The sequence below is a fragment of the Rhincodon typus genome, chromosome 8, assembly GCF_021869965.1.
Source record: "Rhincodon typus isolate 14 chromosome 8, sRhiTyp1.1, whole genome shotgun sequence".
In the NCBI taxonomy this organism is placed as follows: domain Eukaryota; kingdom Metazoa; phylum Chordata; class Chondrichthyes; order Orectolobiformes; family Rhincodontidae; genus Rhincodon; species Rhincodon typus.
The window spans coordinates 64,178,819-64,203,314 of NC_063339.1; the positions used below are offsets into that span (position 1 = coordinate 64,178,819).

Genomic DNA, 24,496 nt, shown 5'->3' on the forward strand with positions numbered 1-24,496 from the left:
CTTGGGTCTAGGCCCGAAACGTCAGCCTCTCTGCTCCTATGATGCTGCTTGGCCTGCTGTGTTCATCCAGCCCTGCACCTTGTTGTCTCGGATTCTCCAGCATCTGCAGTTCCTACTATCACTGATTATTTACTCTGCCCATGACTTCCATCATGTCCATTTCTATCACTATCACAGAACAATAGCTCAAGAGATACGCATCCTCATCTCAATCTCGTGTTCAATTGGTTTGAAATTAAATATCTTGGCAATATTTGCCAACCCAATGGAAATTGAAAGATGGTACAATGTTTGACAGGCTAAAGGCTCATTTGGTGTTCCTGTCCTAGAACAATTAAATCCCAAACTTGTCTGAGTCTCTGTCAGTGCTACTCTGAACTTCCCACAAGACAGCCATGGAGAACAGTCTTGTTGTTCTTTTTCATTAAAAAGAGGCAAATGAGAAATGAGCAAAATTTGTCAAAAATTATGAAGTGTAAACAACAGATATCATTTGTATAATGTGTATAATAGAGAAAATTATTTCAAAGCATGGATTGACTAGTTGGGCCAAATTGTTTTGGCTGCATATTCTATTTAATCCTACATATGTACAGTACACTGTCTCTGGTGCCAAAATTAAAGAGGGAATTCTTAATATTACAAAAGAGGATTCTACACCATTGATTCACAGTAAGCAAGTGTTTAAACCTTGGGGCAAAAAAAGGCTCATAAGACTATGACAAATTTTCTTTGAAAGCAAGTTTATCAATTTCCTTACTTCTGTGATCTGGTTTCATTAGCAGGCACATTTTAACAGCTTGGCCAACTGGATTTCCTTTTTAAAAAATTAATGTTTTCACAAAAGATCAAGGAATCTTAAACTGGTCACATCCACCGTCACACAAGGCACAAAAGCAATTACTTTCAATGTAAAATGATCTCCAATTAATTCACCCTTTCATACATGTCAATAAATGATGATGCAGTTCCTTCTAAATTCTGTCTCAGAATGCAAATCCCCATGACATGATTTTGACAAGAATTTAATAGTCCAATGATTTCTTGTGATAGAATCCGTGAGGTAACATAAGAAAAAGTCCCTCACAATATCTGAATTGTTCAAAGTAAGCCATGAATCACTTCTCAACACTTCTGTGCTGCAAGGATCGGTGCTGGGTCCACCGTCATTCGTCACTTGTATAAACAATTTGGATGAAAATATAGGAGGGATGGTTAGTAAGTTTATGCACGACACCAAAATTGATGCTATAGTGGACAGTGAAGAAGGTCTTGATCAGGATCTTGATCAACTGAGCCAGTGGACCAGGAATGACAGATGGAGTTCAATTCAGATAAATGTGAGGTGCTTTGGTAAGACAAACAGGACAAGACTTACATAGTTAATGGTAAGGCCCTGGAGAGTGTTGTCAAACAGAGAGAGCAAGGGAAGCAGGTACATACTTTCTTGAAAGTGGCGTCACAGGCAGATAGGGTGATAAAGAAGGGGTTTGGCATGCATACTTTCATTAATCAGAGCATTAAGTACAAGATTTGGGACGTTACGTTACAGCTGTACAAGACATTGATAAGGTCACATTTGGAGTACTGCATACAGTTCTGGTCTCACTATTATAGAAAGGATATTACTAAACCGGAAAGAATGCAAAAAAGATTTGCAAGGATGTTACTGAGACTAGAAGGTTTGAGATACAAGATGAGGCTGGATTAGGCTGGGGTATCTTTTCCCTGATACACAAGAGCTTAAAAAGTGATCTTATAGAGATTTATAAAATCATTAAGAGCATAATAATGCTGCTAAAACCTCCTGCTGTATGCACATGACATGAATTGTGCTGCATCCATCAGAATAAAGTCAAATACAGGCATTCCATAGCCCTTCTGACCAAAGTCCACCATGTTGCATTGCATCAAGGACAATGCTAATTGTTATTTGTGTGTGGTGCGAATGCTGACTACTCACTTTAAAAGACCTGTCCCTTTTCTGCTTTCTTCCACACAGATTCATTAGAACTATGATCTGTGGATCCAGCCAAAGCAGGAGTTAACATTGCTGTGACCATGATGCAACAAAATCAGATAAATCAAGGAGGAACAAAAGCACCAGCAAACCCAGCACTAGCAGCAATTCCCAGTGCCTATGAATACCCTCCATATGAAGAAGTCGTAGCTGAGGATTCCCTCAGGAGGTAGGAAGGTTCACAAGACCGGGAGTCTACTGTTCTTGATGCCATTGCCTCCAGATGAGTGAGGTACCGTATCATTGCAAACTGAACATGTTGTAGAAACATAGAAAATAGAATGAGAAGTAGGCCCTTTGAGACCGCTCTGCTAATAGCTTAATAATGATTATAGCTAATCATTCAACTCAGTACCATGTTCCCAATTTCTCCCCATCCCTTTAGTCCTAAGAAGTATATCTAACTCCTTCTTGAAAATGTTCAAAGTTTTGGCCTCAACCACTTTCTGTAGCAGATAATTCCACAGATTCAATACTAACCAGGTGAAGAAAAATCTCCTCATCTCAGTTCTAAGTGTATCAGTAGATAGTGATCACTGGGAACATCTGCTTTGTGTTTAGTCCTGTCTATTCCTGTTAGAATTTTAATAGGCTTCTATGAGATGCCTCCTCATTCTTCTAAACTCTGGTGAATGCAGTCCTAACCAATCAGGTCTCTCTTCATACATCAGTACTGTTCTCCCTCCATAGGCAAAACATTCTTCCTAAGAAAACTGCTCACAATATTCCAGATGTGGTCTCAGTAAGGCCCTTGCTCCTGTACTCAAATACTCTCACTATGAAGGCCAATATGCCATTTGCTTTCTTCACTGCCTGCTGCACATGCACGCTTGCTTTCATCAACTGGTGTACAGAGACATCCAGATCTCATCGCACCTTCCCGTTTCCCAATCCATCGCCATTCAGATAATGATCCGTCTTCCTTTGCTCACTCCCAAAGTGGATAACCTACATTTGTTACCTCATACTCATCTGCCATGCAATTGCCCAATCATTCAACTTGTCCAAACAACATTGAAACATTTCCACATCCTCATAGCTCACCCTCCCATAGCTTTGTGTTGTCTGTAAACTTTATATTTACATAAATCATTGATGTATATTGTGAATAACTGAGATCCAACCACTGATCCCTGTGGTACCCCACTAGTCACTTGCTGCCATTTGGAAAAAGATGCATTTATTTCTCCTCTTTGTTTCCGGTCCGCCAACCAGTTCTCTATCCATGTCTGTACACTTCCCATAATCCATGCTTCAATTTTATAGCTAATCTCTTACGTGGGACTTTATTGAAAACCTCCTGAAAGTCCAAGTAAACCATTTACATTCCCCCTTATCAATTCTATTAATCACAATCCCACATGCTTTAATTTTATATGTTAATCTCTTATGCAGGACCTTATCAATTCTATTAGTTACATTCTCAAAGCATTCCGGTATATTTGTTAAGCATGATTTCTCTTACATAAATTAATGCTGGCTCTGTTTAATTCTGTCATTGTCTTCCAAGCGTTCTGCTATTAAATCTTTTATAATGTACTCCAGTATTTTCCCCATTACTAACGTCAGACTAACCAGTCTGTAATTCCCTGTTTTCTCTCTACCACCTTTTTTAAATAGAAGGGTTAAATTAGCTACTCTCCAATCTATAAGAACTGTTCCAGAGTTCACAGGGTCTTTGATCCACTGGTCTCCTATGCATTAAAACTTAATGTTCGTTGTTTCTACCATATAAATGCACCACTGTGGATACGTTTTGCTTTCAGCTAAAGGATTCCAGGTTCAAACTCTTGTCAGTGTTGAACTTTCAGCAAGGACATTTATGCAGATCCCACATTTGACCTCAATTACCATGGACAAAAAAGTGACATTTCTTGCTACCTGTCAACTTGTGAAACTTGCATAAAGGTGCTTGCATGCAGACAACTAATGAATATAAGAATGCATGCAGAGTTCACGTGGAAGAACAGCCCCCTTGATAAGAATTAAGAAGTCTTGCAGATCATAATCCATTATCTCCTAACATGAGTCAATTCTTTCAGAAAAGTAAAGAAAGATACTGGAGAAATCTGGCAATGGGATGCTACTCTCTTCAATGCCATGTATGTTATTCTTCTGAGTGGGACATCTCCACCTTTGTCCCTTTGCTAGGTGCTCTCATTAATGGTAAAACCTGATATCCTGTAACAGAATAGACTGTTAACTTTAATTTATTTTAAAAATCTACAGATTTACACCTACAGGGAGACAATTAATATATGTGTCACGGTAATGAAAGCAGATTAGTTTATTGGCAAGCAGAGCTAATCTTGAATACTCAAGCTGCAAACACAAGATGTTACAACTTTTTTACAGAGCATGATTTGGATTTTAGAGATAATTGCCAAATCAGAGAAAGATTACAGAGATGATATTTGACCTCAGAGATGGGAAATATCAGAGCAGATTTTCACAGAATCCCGACAGTGCAGAAAGAGGCTATGCAGCCCATTGAATCTTCACAGACCCAGACTCAGACCTTCACCCTACCCTGTAACCCTGCATTTACCATGCAATCCACCTAGCCTGCACATCCCTGAAATACAAACAATTTAGCATGGCCAATCCACATAACATGAGTATGTTTGGAGCACCCGGTTGAAACCAACGTGTACACGGGGAGAATGTGCAAACTCAATACATGTAGTCACCCAAAGTTGGAGTCGAACCTAGGTGCCTGGCATTATGAGGCAGCAGCGCTAACCACTGAGCCACTGTGCTGCCCATTTTCATTGCATCAGAGTTATATTCCAGCTTCTGGAGTCACCAGCAACATCAACTTGCTTTTGGTCTGCACATAGATTTATAGACACTTATAGCACACAAGGAAACCATTCAGTCCATTGTATCAATGTAGGTTAACAAAGGTTTGACTACTCTAATCCAATTTTCTACCTCTAAGCCCATAGTTCAGGAGGCTACGGTAACTCAAGTGAATATTGAATTACTTCTTAAATATACGAGAGTCTGACACAACCACTCACTTGGGCAGTGAGTGGAAAGGCTTCTTCTCAAAGTCCTCTTAGCCTTCCACATCTTACTTTAAATCTATACCTCCTGGTATTGACTACTCTACTATTGAAGAAAATGCTTTCCCATCCATTCCAGCTGTCCTGAAATTTCAACATCACACTTAAGGAACTCAATTTGGCCATTTTCATTCTGCATTCTGATGGAACTCAGTTACTTCATCTTTCATAAAATAGAATTAATTATATTTTCTGTGCTTCAGTATATAATTAAAACATACATACTATTTAGCCAATATGATTCATTATTTTGTTATTTCATGGGATGTGGGAATTGCTGGCAAAGTCAGTTTTTGTTGCCCATATGTAGTTGGCTTTGAGAACGTATTGGTGAGCTGCCTTCTTGACCAGCCACAGTGCAAGTGCTGTAGGTACACCCACAGCGCTGTTAGGAAAGGAGTTCCAAGATTTTCAGGTGAAGACAGTGATATCTGGAGTTTGGATTCGGGAGGAACTTGCAGATGGTGGCGTTTCTATGTATCTATTGCCCTTGTCAAGCTAGTTGCTAGAGGTTGCCGGTTTTGAAGATGGTAACTTGCTGTTTGTAACTTGCAGATGGTACACCACTGCCACTGTGAAGAGGGGAGAGAGTGAACGTTTCAGTGATGGATGAAGTATCAGTGAAGTAGGCTGCTTTGCAGAAATGAGACTGACTTTTCTTTCAGTTAACTGCTCCTGGCACAATTAGCTGGATGCAAGTGCTTCAAATGCGTCTTTCCTACATCCTCTGTGTTTAGAAATCAGACGGACTAGTGAGTTCTTGTTGTATCACTATTTTCTCAAAACAGAAGGGTAGAGAAGTAACTTTAAAATGATGGAATATTTCGATAAGGTAGAGACAGGAAATACTTCCATTTAGAATCAAACACTTTTATTGGACAAAAAAAGGCCCTTCAGCCTATCCTGTGCATCAAACACCTATCTAGTCAAATTTTGCAACACTTGGTCTACAGACTTTATGCAATGGTGCTTCAAATATTTATCCAAATACTTCTTAAATGTTGTGATAGCTCCCACCTCCACCACCCTCTCAGGCAGTAAATTCCAAAAGTCCACCACAATTTGGGTGAAAAAACCCCTCTCTAATTCCCTTCTAAACCACCTAAAGTTTAACCTTAATTCTGTGGTTACTGTCCCCTCTGCTGTGGGGAACTGTTTCTTCCTATCTACCTCTCTGTATGCCCCTCAAAATTTTATACACTTCAAGTCCTCCCTCAGCCTTTTTTGCTGTAAGGAAAATAACCCCACCCTATCTAATATCTCTTCATGGCTGAAAAACCCAACCCTGGGCAAATCTTGGTAAATTTTCTCAAGTGCAATCACATCCTTCCTACAGTGTCACAACCAAAACTGGTGTAACTGATGTTATAAATTTCCATCACAAGCTTCTGCTGTTGTATTCAATGCCTTGACTAGTAAAGGCAGGTATGCCAAATGCTTTCTTAACACTCGCAACAATCTTTAGCCAGAAGTGCCGAGTGGATGATCCATCTCAGCCTCCTCCAGTGTTCCCAAGCATTACAGATACCAGTCTTCAGCCAATTCGATTCACTCCGCGTGATACCAAGAATGGAAATGGAGCATGAGTTAGTCCGGTTGATCATACACTCCATGTAATTCTATGTAAAGACATACCAGCTCCAGCAAAAATTTCTCATATGTCAGAAAACAGACAAGAAATGCTGAAAAGCTAACCAGCTAACAAAAAAGAAGAATCCAGCAACTGATATTAATGGAGTGGATTAGCCCTTTAAATAGTGGTGCAGAAGACTCCTTCCTTCTATTGGCATCACAAGTTGTTGTTGGATGAGTTTACAAATAAGGTCTTGAGGTGTCCAATGTCAGAAAAGAATTCTGTAATAATGCACAAAACCTTATTTAAATACTTTAGTCATTATTTAACAAACTTCAGTTGTGTAACCATGAAGCAGCCTGATTTTATTTAGCATACAGTACATAAAGAGAGGCTGCATACCACCTGCCATATTGGATTCTTAAGCACCCATTGTCCATGATGGGATGGCCATTGTCTTTTAATGGATAGTGTTGAGGTACTGGTTTAAAACAAAAATTACTTATATTAAATGTTTCAATGTTATATTGTTTTGCATTGGAAATATTCACTATTGGTTGAAAATACATTAAAAAAAAACACAGGCACGTATCAGTAATTATAAACACACTTGGGAAATTTTATGAAATGAGAGATATTTTTGATTCCAATGAGTGTGATTTTCTTTCCATTTTAATGAAAGTGGAATGCAAAGCTTTCATTCAGCTGAATTTCCATTCAGTTCATTTTTATTTTTAATTGATCCCTAGAGATTCTATCATGCATACTGCTGAAATTGCTTAGATTTCTATCAGAAAACAAATATTTTCTGGATTGAGAGTATCTGATTAAAGAAATAAATTAAGGATATTTATCACCCAAGCAATCTCCATTAAACCTCAGGACTTCAAGATAGGATTGAAAATGATGGCCGAGTCAAGAGGAACAGCAAAAGTTAATGAAATGTTTTTGGGCTTGTCTTATACATTATGCATGTAATGGAGAGAGAGATCTGGCATAGTGCCAAGTAAAAATCTATTAATTATGGTAATAACATGGGAAAATAAAAACAAAATACCATGGATGTTGGATACATGAAATGAAAACCAAAAGTGCTCGAAACACTCATCAAGCGACTGACAATCGTTCCCCATCACTGTACTGAGGACTCCCCTTTTAGACTTCCAGACTTGGCCATTTAGCTACGTCACATGCAGAGTGTTTGCCGTGTAAGCTGCTGCCACAAGCTGTGTAACACTGAAGTAGCACAAAGCCATACACTAATATGTCCACTCGCTGATTGCTCAGAGCAAGTAAACATGACAAGTTGCCTGAATAAAAGCAAAATATTGCAGATGCTGAAAATGGAGAAAATGCGGGAGAAAGTCAGTCTGGCAGCATCTGTGGAAGAGTGACAGAGTCCAATATGACTCTTTGGAACCAAAGATATGTTGAAATGTGATGGATTTATACTGTTGAAAAAGGGGGAGGGCTAAGTGGAACAAAAGGGAAGGTCCAGATAAAGCAGGAAGATTGCTGAAATGGGCAAAATAAAACTAATTCCAGCAATGTCAAAGGTTGGAGTTTAAGACAGAACCCAGAGAAAATTAACCTCTTTAAATTTTGTCAATTTACATGTCTTGTGTTAATCCGATTAATAGGCAGCAGCACTAAGTACAAGAGTTTTGCTTACAATCTTAGAAGTGACAAGGTACAAATCAGGAGTGTGTTGGCATACTGCCCATTTGCTTGAGTGGGTGCAGCTCCAAAAACATTTAACTAGCTCACCGCTGAGTTGATTGAAGGGATGTATTTTGAGAATCTTGGATCATTTATGCAATATTTCATGTTGTTGAAATGATATTCATTGTAGTTTAGTGGTCTAGATTATTTTAAATGCTCAGTGGAATGGATAATGTAGAATCAAGCAGGTTTAAAGGATCAAATAACAGAAACACCAAATATATCGACATCAAACATGATTTTGTTTAGAAGAAAATTTCCCTCCTGCTGCGCACTGGGATAAGTCACACAGTATGTAATAACTTGAATGTTGACACAAAGTATGATAAAATACCTGGTTAGGAATAAAACTGAGACGTATAAAAAATCATTATCAGAATAACATATAGTGATGATGTCTGACCTTTATGTATACTATGAAGAAGCAAAACAATAGTTCATTGTTGGATGAGATAGAAAGATGGATTGGATTTGTTGGCATTTTGACAGATTTCCAGATGGAAATTCTGCAGAAACTTTATCCAAGATTAATAAGTGTTTGATGGAATCCATAACATAGTGATTGGACATATAGTACTGAACATTTGCCTCAGGAATGAGAACCAACAGATAAAACAGGACCTGAGGGGATGGAGGGTGCAAAAACAGTCACTCTTTGGAGTTTTGACCTTGGAGCCCCTTAATTCACATGGAAACAGGTTCCCTGTCCAATTACAGGTGACTGGCAGGCTCTCAAATCTGTAGTAAAAGGTAAGTGTCCAAGAAGGCACTTCAACAAGAAGCCACTTTGTAAAAACATAAAGTTACATAATACAGAAAACAAGCAGAAAACCAAGCTGATGGGGAGAACCCCTCAATGGGACAGCATTGGTTCTAACACCACCCAGGCTGGTAGGCAATGGAAAGTCCAGTGGGCTTCCTTAATCTCTGCTTAACAAGGTTCTTAGCAATACATTTATTGCTTGCCTGCCTCGTTGCAGTGGCAGAGTTACTGGACCACAAATCTGTATCAACCACAATGCTGGTTACAGGTTCAGAAAGCTGGTATGCCTGCTGGCCTGCTAATTACCTGTCTTTGTTCCTGTTGTCAAGGGGTCTTGATAATTTAGTCCAGTATGTAGAATACAACAGGTTTGACATACCAAATTGTCTTCCTTTAAAATAAAAATCCATGACATCTGCATTTGCAGAGAAATAAAAGAAAACTCGATATTTTGGTTCAGAGATAGTAGGAACTGCAGATGCTGGAGAATCTGAGATTTCTGAAGAAGGGTCTAGGCCTGAAATGTCAGCCTTCCTGCTCCTCTGATGCTGCTTGGCCTGCTGTGTTCATCCAGCTCTACACCTTGATATCTCGATATTTTGGTAAGTGCTTCAATGCAGATAAGCAGAATGAAAAAGATTAATCAGTATGAAACTGTATTTATACCAATGTTTAGTGATAAAAGTAAGCAAATGCTTCAAGTAATGTACCGCTGCCGCTACTGGCACATTTCACTTCGACAGATTTCTTTTCCAATTCCAAATAGTCTCTACTACTCAGGAAGGACTGTAAGGGGAGCATTTCTGGTGTTAAGATAAAGGTACAGGAAAACTGAGGATGCTAAAACATCTAAATCAGTACCAGTTTCCCATCAAGATGAATGAGGGCTTTATTTAAATTTTAATATTCTTTGAAATGAAACCAATTGTCCATTAAGCTAATGAATGGGCTGGAGAGCCAAGGGGCAGGTAACAACACTGACACCCAGGTTCCATTGAAGATTTTTTTAAAAATTAACAAGAGTGAATTTATTTTTACATGAAAAATAAATCATTAAACACATAGAATAAAATGCTTTAATCAGAATTGACTTCTTTGAAATTCAGCTAGACAGGTAAACAACCTGATCAGATATAGACAACATAAGTAAAAAATACGAAATAATCAAATGCAGCATAATCAAAATTAAAGTTCCTTCAGTACAAACTTCAACTGCTAGAATTTAAATGAAAACTTCATTTTTATTTAGCACAGCAACATATTCACTGTTCTTGAGAGTACTTTATTTACAAAATGCAAGTCTGCCATGTGTTCTTAAACATATGAAACGTGATATGTGCATCATCTGAGAGAAATTAACAAAGCATAAGTATCGCTTTCTCGAATTTATCCTAAATACAACTTTGCAGATATCTGATTGTTTGCAATTTCAGGTGGTGAAGGCCTTCACCTGTCTACACCAGCGTGACAATTTTTTAGACTGGTAAAAATAACATTTCAGAAAGTAGATCACTGATAATAAATGTTATCCCTAATACTGTGGCCTGGATTTTCATGGCATCGTAATGACACCACAGCCTCTTAAAAATGGCAGGCAAGACCCCATTCAGGGATTCCTGCCTCCATTTCTAGTGTTCCCAGTTTTTTATAAGGGTGCAGGCGTCTCCATTGTGAGGATAAATACCTCCTAGACACCACAATTTTCATAGAATCTTGACCAATTACTCCGTAACTTGTGGGAACCTTTTGAAAGGTAAGATCAAACATTCTTACCCATGCCCTCCATTTCAACCCAATGCCAATTCGTATCCATTACACCTCCATGCTAGGTCACGGCCCCCCATATCTATTCACCCAATAAATACTATGTAAAGAGACAATGTGACAATAACACATGTGGAACTGCTCGGAGTAAAAAAAAACATCAACAGAGCTTCAAAAAACCTGCTGTTCATTAAACAGTATAAAAATGTCAACCAGATATCAATGAGAGGTTTCAGGAATGTTACACCTCCTAATCTTGTGCAAATAAATATTGAGACGTTGACAAATGGGCGGCACAGTGGTTAGCACTGCTATCTCATACCACCAGGGACCTGGGCTTGATTTCACTCTCGGACTTTATGTGTAGAGTTTGCACTTTCTCCCCGTGTCTGCGTGGGTTTCCTCTGGGTGCTCCAGTTTCCTCCCACTGTCCAAAGATGTACAGGTTAGATGGACTGGCCATGCTAAGTCGCCCTAGAGTGTCCAGGGATGTGTGGATGAGCATGGTAAATGCAGGATTTTGGGAATAAGATGGTGGGATGTTCTTTGGAGATTTGGTGAAGACTCTATGAGGTGAATAGCCAAGGCAGATCAAATGAGACAGGAAATTTAGTGGTACAAGCTTGGTGAAAAACAAAAATCTTACCCTGCGTATCTATGCTGTTCAGCGGTCTCTCATGTGTGACACTGGGCCAGACATTTGAGCTGGTTGTGGGATGCAGACTGCAGTTGGGCAGGCATGGAGTTGAACGTCACTAGGCTATGTTCCAGTTCACCACACCATCCCAAATCCGAGCCATTTTCAAACTCAACTTACGGAAGGGAATGACTGATAGTTACAGGGCCATTTCTGGACTGTCTGGGAGCTTCATGGCAGGGTATTAGGGGCTGCAGCAATCATACATGGGGCATATCCCTTGTGCCAATCTCCCCTCCCCGACAGCTTGCTCCACGACCCAAAGCAGTTTCTGGATCATGACTGTGGTCAGTGGTCCTCCCATGGAAGGGCTATCCCTCCAGAATCAATCCACAGGACAATGAGCCCATCCCTGCCATCAATTGGTCAGATACTGGGTATATATGTCTGAAACAAACCATGTGGAATAAGGACCCAAAACCAGCACTGAAAATCCTGAACAATCCACTTTACAAGGTTGCCATAAAACAAACATCAAATAGAATCTTGTCCATCAATCTAATCTTTTCCAATTACAACTAAACACAATCAGCATATTCTCTAGCAATCAAAAAATCTCCAGTAAAATTCTGATTTACTAAGAAATAAAACTTCTTTAAAACATGCACAGATGTGAACGTGAACTGGAATTTAAACAGGAATCTTATCAGCCATGAATTTAAACTTGACAACTTGCTAGAATTTCTGTTAAAGAGTAATCAGACTCAAAACATTAACTCTGCTTTCTTCCCACAGATGCTGCCAGACTTGCTGAGTTTCTCGACCAATTTCTGTTTTTGTTTCAGATCTCCGGCACGCAACATTTCTTTTGTTTTATTGATACACAAAAGGTTGGATCCGAGCCCCAAGTTCCCTTCATTAATTCACGTCGTCCACTTAGTGCATTTGGAATTCTTCTTTCTTCGTGTCTTGTAATTTATTTCTGGTACTACATTGCCATTCCAGGAGTTGGCAGGTGGAGAAACTTTCCTGACAATTTACCTGAGACCAAAGGTTCCCAAATATAGCAAAGAGACTGGTACTGGAAGAAGTGAAAATGCTGACAATTTGCATTTATAGAAGCACCATTAATAGAAACAAGAAAGACCCCATTTCCCCACCTCCAAAGTGATAGTGACAATCAACCAATTTCTTGGAAGGGCTCCATTTTGAAACAAAACTTTTGTCTCCTATAAACTTACATTAATATTTGCCTCGGCTTCAGGTACTTAAAACTGCTTTTTTGGAAATACTGATCTTTGAATTGCTTGTCACTTGCTACATATTAAGTAAGAACCAAAAAAGCACATTGCAACAGCATAAACAGAAAATCAACCCGTTTTAAACAGATCTACATTTTTAAAACAGAAATAAACATAATTTCACTTAAGCACACAATATTAAATAAATGAAACATAAGTGGGATGTTCTTGCTATGAATGCAAATATTTAAATCTAATCTGTTTTACTTAATTGTCATGTAAGGAATATTTGAACAGTAACCTTCAACAAAGAGAGTGGCATTGCATTAAAGTTAACAAAAATTTCTTGTGAGACAGTCTATTGCCAATCAATTTAAAATTGTGCTTTGGCACTTACCCGAATGTTTCACCTTTCCCTTACACAAGTCCAATGACGTTCCACTTCTAGGGAGGTCTGGGAAATTCTCCAGAGGAGCTGAATTTTTACAATAAAAACAAGGTATATGCTTTAAAATGTGTGAAGTGTACTTATTTAAATGTACGTTTATACAAATAGGTATGTCATCAAAGGAAATGATGCAATATTATGCCCACAAATCTAAAATCAAACTATACAATGGTTCTAACGTAAAACAATATTCATTGATTCATCTTGGAAGTGTGACTTGCAAAGATATAATATCAGGACAATAATTTCTTTTAATACCACATCCATGACGTTTATGGCAAAGACATGGAGCTATACGTGGCTGTAACTGTAATGTGAATTGTAAATACACAGAAGGTAACAAACAAACACATTCATGCTGCTAAACTGGCTAAAATTTCTGCCAGTCAACGTTTCAGGCCAATAAAAAAGGATAAAAATATTTTTACATTATAAACAATTAACTTAACAACTTGAAATGTAGAGCACAAACATTTGTTTCACATTATTTTATAGCAAAAATACTGAACGACATAACATTATGACAATGACATTGTGGAAATTTTTATACCAAATATGCAATACACTAACTAGACTGATGAAAAACTTGTGTTTTTCCATAAAATATAACACTGTAATACTAATAGTATTGAAAAATAATTGAAATAATTCAGCCGCTCAATATAGTTCAATCTGCATCTTTCTTTTGGTTACAATAAGAGGTCACATACCAGACAGACACAGTACTTTACAGAACAATTTATAGTCAAGTTGGTCTGTCAGAAATGGTGCCTCAAAATAGAAAGGTGATGGCTTTGCAGTGCATCAACAAAACTATAATTTTAGGATAAAGAAAACTGGCAGGAACTTGAAGAAAATACATTTGCATCGCTGTGTGGACAGTGCAGGGGAATGATACTGACCAGCTCAGATTGCTCTGTAGACAGCAAACATGGTCTCCTTAGGATGAATGAACTTTTCTGTGCTTTTACTATCACCCTATGACTGGGTACAGTACTGTGTTGATTATGGTACTGGACTAGTACTCTAGAGCTTGGAGTAATAATACAGCTAGTGTGGGTTCAAATATCAGCCTGGTAATTTGAAAGTTTAAGTTCAGTTTCAAATAAAGCTAGAAATAAAAGAGTGGCATTAGTAAAAGTGACCCTGAAGTTGCTGGATTGTCACAAAAATCGTAATAGGTTCAGTAATGTCTTTCAGGAAGGAAACGTTGCATTCTAGTCAAACCTATGAGTGACTCCAGTCCCATACCAGTGCCATTGACTCTGAACTGTTGCCTAGTGTGATCCAGCGAGTCACTCGGTTGCAGCAATCCACTTAAGAGGAATGGTCACCACCATCTATGCAGGGCAATGGGAAATGGGTGATAAATGCTCTTGATACCCACATTCAGGAAATGAAATTTAAAAACTGCTGTAAAGCATTGAATGGTAAGAGAGTCGCAAATGCTGCCCTCACATGAACAAATGGGGTCTCTGTATCATTATGGGTGTGTCAGTGATGATGATATGATGACGGTTAGCAGGAAAAGGATAGGAAAAACCATCAAATAAGATGCGTGTGCAAATTACCCAGAATTCAAAAAGTTGCTGTTTCCCCACATTGTCACAATAAATGAGACTAAACATCAGTTTAAAAAAAGTTTAAGCAATCCTCTATAAATTGTGTAAGAAAATAAACATTTTTCAAACACTTGGTAGTTTATTCACTTTTGAAGTGTAACAGTTTAAACTAAAATACCATCCACTCATTCTTTCATATTAAAATATGAAACATGTGCACAATTTTGAAGGTATGGTGAAGAGGATTCTTCAGCTGAAACAGAACAAAAACCTTAGAGGCAAATCCTTCTAATAAGAATGCTCAGGAATGTTGTTTTCTATCGAAAGAAGTATCTGCTATGAACCTTGTCCTTTCTTTACATATGATTACTTTGTCAGACAATACAGTACAATGGCACTCTGTGCTGTGGTGTTCCAGGGCACTGTGTTTCCAGAACACCAGCTAGATTCATTCATAAGACTAAGTGTCCACTTTCGGAAAGATGCTGACTTTATTATTTCGACTTATTTTCCATTCTGTTCTGAACTTTGGTTGCTTTTCAGTTGTTTGGATCAGTTCCTCCGGTGTGTTGCCCAAGGGAGGCAGCAATCTTTTCTTGCTGTTCCGTGTCTCAGAAAGCCACTGTGGGGGCAGTTCGAATGGGCCAAAGCCAAACTGCAATGCATACTTGTCAGAGATTGCATCTGACTCTGGAGGTGGTGCAGCCACCGCTCCAGCTGTTGTAGGGGAATCATTGGTAGTAGTGTGTGCAGTAAACTTTTCCACGAGGGTCTGTTCAACTTCCAAACCGGAGGTGGCTATTATATCTTTCTGCCGGCACTCTGTCGACCCAAGTGACTTAATCTCGTTTTCATCATCCTCTTCAGAGGGTTTGAAGATCTGCTGCTGCCCAATGTGGAACATTTCCAGCAGCTGACTACCTGAACGGACACCAGGTTCAAGAGTGGCATCCATCAGGCCACCAGAGCTGACAATGTTGCGTCTACTGTACCTGCGATGGAGCTGAACCACAGTGCCCACCAAACATTTCCGAACACACTTGTTCACAGTCAGAAAGAGTAACGGGTTAGTCAGTAGGGACACCTTCGGCAACCAGACCGCGGTAAGCATCAAAAAGACAGAGATGTCAGCAATGTTGAGAATGGTTCTATAAATCACAAAAACCACATAAGGAACACTGCAAACAATGAAGATCAGCACCATTGAGAGAAGCATGGCATGCAGTTCAGCTTCCCGCTGGGAAACATATGGTATGGAAATTGTGTTTTGCGGAGTTCGTAATGCAGCAATGATTACTTTCTTCTTCTGGCTGGCACTGAGAGCTCTCCGGATCAGAATCATAAACAAGAACACCACGGCTATGGGCAGGATCACTGTGGTGATGTTATACACGATTACATAAGCCAAGTGTCCAAAGGAATAGCTCCATGAACTACTGCATGTAGACATGGCGTAGATATCTGAGACATTGGTCACTGCAAAAACTGGAACACTTGCCAAAACTGCATGAATCCAAATGTAGATCACCAAATCCCGGGACTTTGTCTCTGAAATCTTCCTTTCTAAAGGATACAAGACAGAGTAATACCTGTAATTGAAACAAAAGACAATGAATGAATGCATAAATCTCTCCATCGCTTTCACTCTCTTTATATCATGTGCAGTAAAAGTCTTCCTACATTTCAAACCCTTTTAGCATCACTTGTAATTATAAAATTTAGAGATCTGACATCATCATTTTCCACTGCACTACTGACTATCTTGATAATTTATTGGCTGTTACAGTGAGCTGCCAACTTTACAACAATTCCTCTGAGCTCACTAATGCTACACTATTTGTTATAATTACTTCTAGTTAGCTGATTCATGACATGAAATTCACTCTCTAGCTGGTCCTCTGAATCACACCTGCCAGATTTATTTTTGGCAGCATCAAAACCCTTACCTTCTAATGAATGAATTAGCAAGTCAAAGAAGTCCCAGTAAGCATTCCCCAATACAATTTGGCTTCTGCTCGAGATTTTTTTTTTCTGATCAAATTGATTACTTTCAAAAATTTTTAAAAATCCAAACAATGTCCTGTGTGAAAATACATAGTTTTACTTTGAGTCTCTTGGTGGAAAGTTGAATTGTTATCTATGCACAGGAGCACAGTGACAAGAAATGGATCAATTAACTCCTCAACCCAGTCAGAGAGTCATACAGTCATAGAGCTGTACAGCATGGAAACAGACCATTCGGTCCAACTTGTCCATGCCAAACAGATATCCTAAATTAATCTAGTCCCAATTGCCAGCATTTGCCCATATCCCTCTAAACCCTTCCTATTCATATACCTATCCCAATGCCTTTTGAATGTTGTAATTGTACCAGCCTCTGCGACTTCCTCTGGCGTCTCATTCCAAACACATAGCACCTTCTGCATGAAAAAGTTACCCGTTAGATCCTTATTAAGTCTTTCCCCTCTCACTTTAAACCTATGCCCTCTGGGTTTGGACTCCCCCATCCTGGGGAAAAGACCTTGGCTAATTCTCCCTGTATTCCATGTGATCTAACCAGGTTAACCAGTCTATCATGTGGAACCTTGTTGAATGCCTTGCTGAAGTCCACAAAGATCATATCCACTGCTCTGCCTTCATCAATTATCTTCGTTACTTCTTCAAAAAACTCAATCAAGTTAGTGAGACATGATTTCTCATGCACAAAATCATATTGACTATCCCTAATCACTCCTCGTCTTTCCAATACATGTAAATCCTATCCCTCCATGCAGTGAGATTATAGTTGTTCACTGCTCTCATAGCTAACCAGCTGCTTTGGATCCATATCCTATTATGCCATTGTTTGGCAAAAAATCATCAATCACAGATTTGAAATTATCAGTTGACAGTGTAATTACTAATTCTTGTAAAGAATTCCACACTTTTCACACACTCTATATGAAGAAGTGGATCTTTGATTCGAAAGGCTGCCCAATGCTACTTAACCTGCAAAGAATAAAGTTTCCATCAATCTCAAAACTTCCTTTCAAAATCTCCCTAAAAAAAACCTCAATTTATTCACTGCAAGCTGTGACGCAAGTATTTTATATTCATTCATGGAAATTGAGCATCAATGGCAAGGCCAGCGTTCATTGCTCATCCCTAAAGATCCTTGAGATGAAATGCTTACTTATGTCTCCTCTTAATCGAATCATTGACGGTCTGATAACCGTCTTGTGACCCTGAGCAGCGCTCTTACCTCGGTCAATATAGAATCGTACAGCAAAATTGTTTAGTGACCTGAGCTATGGTGAGAATTCACACAAGAAGTTCAGCAAGGCTTGTCTCAATTTTGGGAACAACTCACTGCAACTTTCAACTAGCTTCGGCATCAAGCCGAGATTCTAGTTAAGCAGCAGCAAGATGGCTATTACAGGCAATTATTGTTTGTTAACAGCCTTATTAACTGCACGTAAAAGCAAAATACTGTGGATGCTGGAAATCTCAAATAAGAACAGAGAGGAACTCAGAAGGTCTGGCAATATCTATAAAGAGAAAAACAGAGTTAATGTTTCAAGTCTGATATGATTCTTGTTCATAAGCCCAGCATTCTGTGTTTTTATTTATTGCACACCTTGCCTCATTAATACGCTGCTTCCTATCTTAGCAACTGCCGCGAGCAAACAAGATGCCAAGAATTCTGAACATGAAAATCAGAGCAGATACCTGCTGACTTCAGCTGACTGCTGGCTGTAAAGAGTTTCTGTGTTGGTCACCACTCAACGGCTTCTCAGGGCACCCTCCATGACCACAGGCCACAGACATCAGAATCTGACAATGTGCCAACCTCTAAGAACTCCATGGCACATCGCTGACCCATTTACAGGACTCTTCTGCACTTCAATCCTGAACCTCGGGCTGCACTGGCAACTATGATTGTAATGATGCAGCGAAGACTGGTCCATGCCGCATTTGTGGGCGCCTCTCTCGCTCTCTCAGCACTCACTCACTTTGAATCTACTTGAATGTTCTCAGCATTCCTGCTCTTCTTTATCTTTTTGAGCCTTGCTCCTCAGTCAGATACCAGACTCACAGTAAAAATACACTGTCTTGACATTTAGCACAGACACAAAGCTAGGAAGCTTGTCATGGCTGTCAGCAGTCCACAGTTAAATTAAGACAAATAGCCTTGCTTCCTGGGGTCCAGGTGGTAGTAAGTCAAGGGCAGCCTCTGATATCAGTCCAGGGCTTGGACTCAATCAATCAGCTGCTTGGGGCAGTCAGAGTTAGGGCCAAGGAAACCAATGTCAGACAGCCCACCACCCGACTCGATTCTATCTGCTCTATTAGAAGCTGCTTTCCTCCTGAAATGAAAAAGAGACAGACTTATATTAAGGGAGATGGAAGTGGGCGGCATAGCTGTTATGTCTGGTGCATGTGGACAGTAGGCAGTGTGGAGGGCATGCAGGGTTAGTGGTGCCAGGGGTTGGGGTGGGTGAAAGGGATTGGGGAAACGGTGCAGGCAATAGTGAGAGTGGCTGAGCATGAGGTGGATATGGTAACAGAGATAGAGTGAGTGCACGTGAGATATCACAGAGAAGATGGTGGCACTCACACTGGCAGAGTGGGGAAGGTCATTGACCTTCTTTCTACATTGCTGTGCATCCCTTCAGACAGCTGAGTCTGCACTGACCAAGGTGGGAACATCAGACCAACCAGGCTGGCGCAGTCCTGTGTTGTAGCCTCCCCTGCTGGTCCTGAGGGAAAAGCGAGTCCCATCTCTGTCCATTCAGCAAGAAGTCCACATCCTTGCCTGCAAAGCAAGGTGCCAATTTCTCCTTCTCTGCCATATCTGTAGCCAACGTCTGCAACTGTTCAGAGTAGCTTCCAACTGACAGTGCTTATCTGGGTGCACAGTGGTGTTTTAAAGATAATGCTGGCAGCAGGGATGCAAATCCATTCCAGGGTAAGCTAGTAATGACAAGCTGTACCAGGTGATAGAATTGGGTGAGTCTCAGACAACAGGGATGCCATAGAGATGGAGTGGGTAGCTAATGAGGTAAGGTTGGTAAGATGCAGCAAGTAAACTCACTAGGCCTCACAGCGAGGACCTGTCCATGAAAAGAAAGCAAGACTCTAGGAAGCTCAGAAGAATCTTGGCATGTTTGACCACAAATCCCTGAAGGCAACAGGGCTGGTTAATAGGGTACTTCAGAAGGGTTATCAGACACTTGTCTTTAACATTGATTATAAGCGCAGGGAGGTTATGTTGGAGCTTTGGTACAGCTGGAGTACTGTGTGCGGCCCTGGTCACCACAGTATAGGAAGGATGTGAATCCACGAGGAAGAGAAGAGGAGATTCATCAGATGTTGCCTAGGATTGAGAACCTTAGCTATGAAAATAGGCTGGTTGTTTTCTTTGGAGCAGAGAAAGCTGACAGGGAACCAGATAGATGTCTACAAGGTTATGAGGGGCATGGACAGGGTGGATAGCAAGTAGTTGTTCCGCTTTGTTGAAGGATCAATAATGTTGAGGGGTAGGGGGCACAGTTTAAGGTGAAGGGCAGGAGAGTTACAGGGGATTTGAGGAAAAGGTCTTGCAGCCAAAGAGAATCTGAAATGCAGTGCCTGGGAGGATAGTTGAGGCAGGAAACCTCACAACCTTCAAAAAGTACTCGGATGAGCACTTGAAGGCTGTAGGCCTAGCACTGGAAAGTGGCACGAGTGTAGATTTAGAGTTTTTTTTATTGGTGCAAACTCAATGGGTTGAAGAGCACCTTCTGCACTGTATGATTCTATCAAACTCAACAACTTAGCAAAACAAAATGTAAGATTCATCCCAGGAAATGGTTACAGGACAGAAAGAAATTATTTGGTCCATCAAGCCACTATCATCTCTCTGCAAGTGTTATTTTTCTGCTCACATTCAAAGGAATTAGTCTCCAAGTAAGCTCAGGATGCTCTTTTTATTCACTTGTGGGATGTGGGTGTCGCTGGCCATCACTAGGTGCCTTTAAAAAGGTGGTGGTAAGCTCCCTTCTTGAACTGCTTCACAGAATCCCTGCCGTGCAGAAGCAGGCCATTCTGTCCATCAAGTTCACACCAACTTTCTGAAGATATCCCACCCAGACCCACCCCCTACATTATCCCTGTAACCCTGCATTTCCCATGGTTAACACACCTAACCTGCACATCCCTGGACACTATGGGCAACGTAGCATGGCTAATCCACCTAACTTGCACATCTCTGGAGCACCCAGACAAAACCCACGTGTACATTGAACCACATGCCCTTGGAAAGGGAAATCCATGACATTGTCCCTCTAGTTTCGCTGGGTCAATGAAAAACTGGTGATATATTTTCAAGTCAGGACAGTGTGCAAGTTGATGTTGCACAGAGCCAGTACAGTCATGATGGTTTAAATAGCATTCTTCTGTGCTGCAACCATTCTATGCTTAGCCACAAAATAATCTGAACTGTCATTATAGATTTACTTGAGAGGACAAACATGGAACAAACAATTTGATGATAATTAGCCTGTGCGATTTAAAAGATCGTACCTGTCATTTTTATTTCTTCAGATGAACTATTATGCCACAGATATTTCCACAAATATCACGGTATAAGAATTACGTCTGCATCCATCTTAGCTGCTGTGGAAAGAAACGGAGCTAGGTTTGGCGTCTAGTGTCATCACTGATGGGAGAACTACATTGCTGTGGCTGCATTATTAAGATTGCTTCACCTTCTGGCAAGGGGCATTGATGTGATTACTCATGTTGTGGCCATGGACCAACGCATCTTTGAAACAAACAACTGCAGCCACAGCATTTTCCAGCTACCTCTCAACATAAATTGCTGGTTATTTTGTCCTGTGTTTCCCACCACTGTTCTAAGATTGTCCCTGTTCAGAAGCAAAGGAAACTCAAGCAAAGTATTTTCTTAAGTCAAACAGAATGCTTTTAATCAACCTTTTATTTAACTCCTCTGGGACTGGTGGGATTTGAACCCTAGTTTAGGGATAGCAACACTACCACGGTACTGGAAGGGTACTAGCCAGAATCTACAGACCAATCATTTAAAAACAGACATCTTACACTCGTGTCTTTGTTCAGATGATTAAAAACAAGCATGTTGCATCCTATCATGGTGTACAGTCCTGTAATGGTCATCTTACTCATTTGCAGAAGGATAGATTGATAATCCCCTCTTTCTCAAGAACTTATTCATAAACTGGGAGAAGGAAAAAAACCAGACAGAAAGATAACACACCTCCAGCCCTCATTTTGTGTGAATTCCCTCAGCTCACAGTGCGTGCACCAGCAGAGGCCACAGATCAATATTAAACTCCTTAGCACAGCATAGGTTCCCTACCCCTTCTCTGGTGATCAGGACTTGGGGCCTCGCTCTCTAGTTCTGCTTCTTAAAGGATATGGGAAAAAAGGTATTTAATTAGTTAGATCTGCTGCATGACACTTTTTTTAAATGGCCATTTTTATTAATTACTCACTAACATAAATTATCAGTTCGTTGCTTTGGAATTCCTTTACTTTTAGAATTCATGCTTACTGTCATGTTATTATTCTGAAATTTGATCATTAATTGTCGAAGAAGCAGAAAAATTGAAATGTACCCATGCAAAAAGTCTGGATAAACCTGGTTTAAATGTGTTTTCTTCAAAACTTTGAGATTATCAGGCTGAAGCAATTCCCAAAGTAGTTTATACGTGGCGACACAATGTTAGAAAGAAATGGTTTCAAACATCCGCGGGGGTAGGAGAGTGATTTTCTAGAGTATTAGTTTCCTTAATTCCTTAACATGTCCTTTTATCTGTGATTTTGACTACCCCAGCACAGTTAAAGGAGGGGGAATGTTGTCAATCATGACCATCTAATTAGTATGTTGTGTGACAGGCTCAATGGTCCTGTTGTCTTTGACTACCCATCAGTTTTCTTATGTAAGCTCCAGTGGAAATAGTCTTAGCCCATGAGGAGCGATAGGCATCTCTGCATCAAACAAGACGGTCCAGTAGTTACTCACAATCTCACAGTCTGTCGTGGACACACTGGAAGGATTGGCAAATTGGTTCCCAACCGGCTTGATTGCATCATGAGGCCAACAGGTCCTGAAGAAGAGATTGAACCTAGAGTTTCTGGCTCACAGCCAGGGGAGTTACCTACTGAACCACCAGACATTGGCCCCACAGTAAGATACAAAACTCAAATTTAAGTAAACTGTAAAGTTATTTTTTCTTTTGAATATGTAACTCATGCTGCGAAAGCTGAGTGATGCTAAGGAGTCTACCAATCCCCAAAGTTATTAGCAGGAAGTAAAAAAACCATCATCCAGTGGCTGGTATTCAATGCAGAAAGATGCTTTAATTATTTCACCAGGATGTCAGATATCAGAACTTATTTCCACTCCATTAATTCAGCACAACTATCTTCCCTTGCACTATCCTGAATTACATTGAATGCTTGCTATGAATGCCTATTAAGCATATGGTACAATTAGCTCCCTAAAAGCTCTTGTGGCACAGAGGTAGCCTGAGCCAGGAGACCTGGGTTCAAGTCCCACCTACTCCAGAGGTGTGTAATATCATCCCTGAACAGATTGATTATAAGATATCTGCACTTAGCACCCACCCTTTTCCTACTTAAGTCCCTTCACACAATCTTTGCAGAGATTCAGGCTGAAACAACAGTCCCTTTTAATGCAGGTAGACGTCATCACATCCATCGCGAGCTGTATGTCAATACTTGGTTATCAGTGTCATTGAGAAAATTGCGGCCTGTCATTTCTGCTCTGTTCTCAGCAGACAGCTTATAAACAACAAAGAAAGGATACATTCAGAAAGTGGGCACCCAGTAATCAACTGCTAAGAAGAGAAAACCCAGAAAATGCTGAAAATAGAGAGCTATGAAGGGAGGGGAGTAGCCCAAGATCAGGGTTCATGACAAATCCTCTCTATTACCCTCTTTGTTAATTTTAAATCCATCATTCATTCATCAGAAACAAACAATAAATGGGAGCATTTCATCATGGAATCTTAGAATAGTTACAATACAGGAGGCAAGCCTGCTTTGATATGCTAGCTTTCTGCAAGAGAAAAGTTGTTCCCCAGTCCTATCCCATAGTATGCCATTTTCTCTCTTCAGATGTTAGCACAGTTCCATTTTGAAAGCCAAGACGGCATTTACAAAGAAGGGTCTAGGCCCGAAACGTCGGAAGAAGGGTCTAGGCCTGAAACGTCAGCGTTCCTGCTCCTCTGATGCTGCTTGGCCTGCTGTGTTCATCCAGCTCTACACCTTGTTATCACGGCATTTACCTTTGTCTCTCTCCCGCTCTCTCTCTCACAGATCTTAACCACACAAGCAAGGTTCTTCTTCATGCTTACTTATTTTGGCAATCACCTTATAAATCGATATCCTCCAATTTTAGACCCTCCAACAATGGAAACAATTCCTCTCTATAAACTCTGTCTAGACTTTTCTTCCTTGTAAAAATAGTGCCAGCTTCTCCAATCTATCCATGTAGCTGAAGTCTCTCATTACTGGAATTATTCTTGTCGATCTTTTCTTCATCCTCTCTAAAATCTCTACATTCTTCCTAAAGTGTAGTAACCAGAATCAGGCATTATATTTCACTTGAAGCCCAACCAACCTTTTACACTGGTTCATTACAGACTCCTTGCTATTGCATTTTATTAATAAAA

General features: G+C 40.0%; 1 protein-coding gene across 1 annotated transcript in view; it reads right to left on the minus strand.

Moving 5' to 3' along the window:
* Positions 1-14,984: 14,984 nt before the first annotated feature.
* The window catches only part of gpr176 (G protein-coupled receptor 176), a 35,401-nt gene continuing 25,889 nt past the window's right edge, over positions 14,985-24,496 (minus strand). The window contains exon 3 of the mRNA XM_020534872.2: positions 14,985-16,387. Coding sequence (XP_020390461.1) covers positions 15,259-16,387 — 1,129 coding nt within the window. The 3' untranslated portion in view covers positions 14,985-15,258. The remainder of the gene's footprint in view (positions 16,388-24,496) is intronic.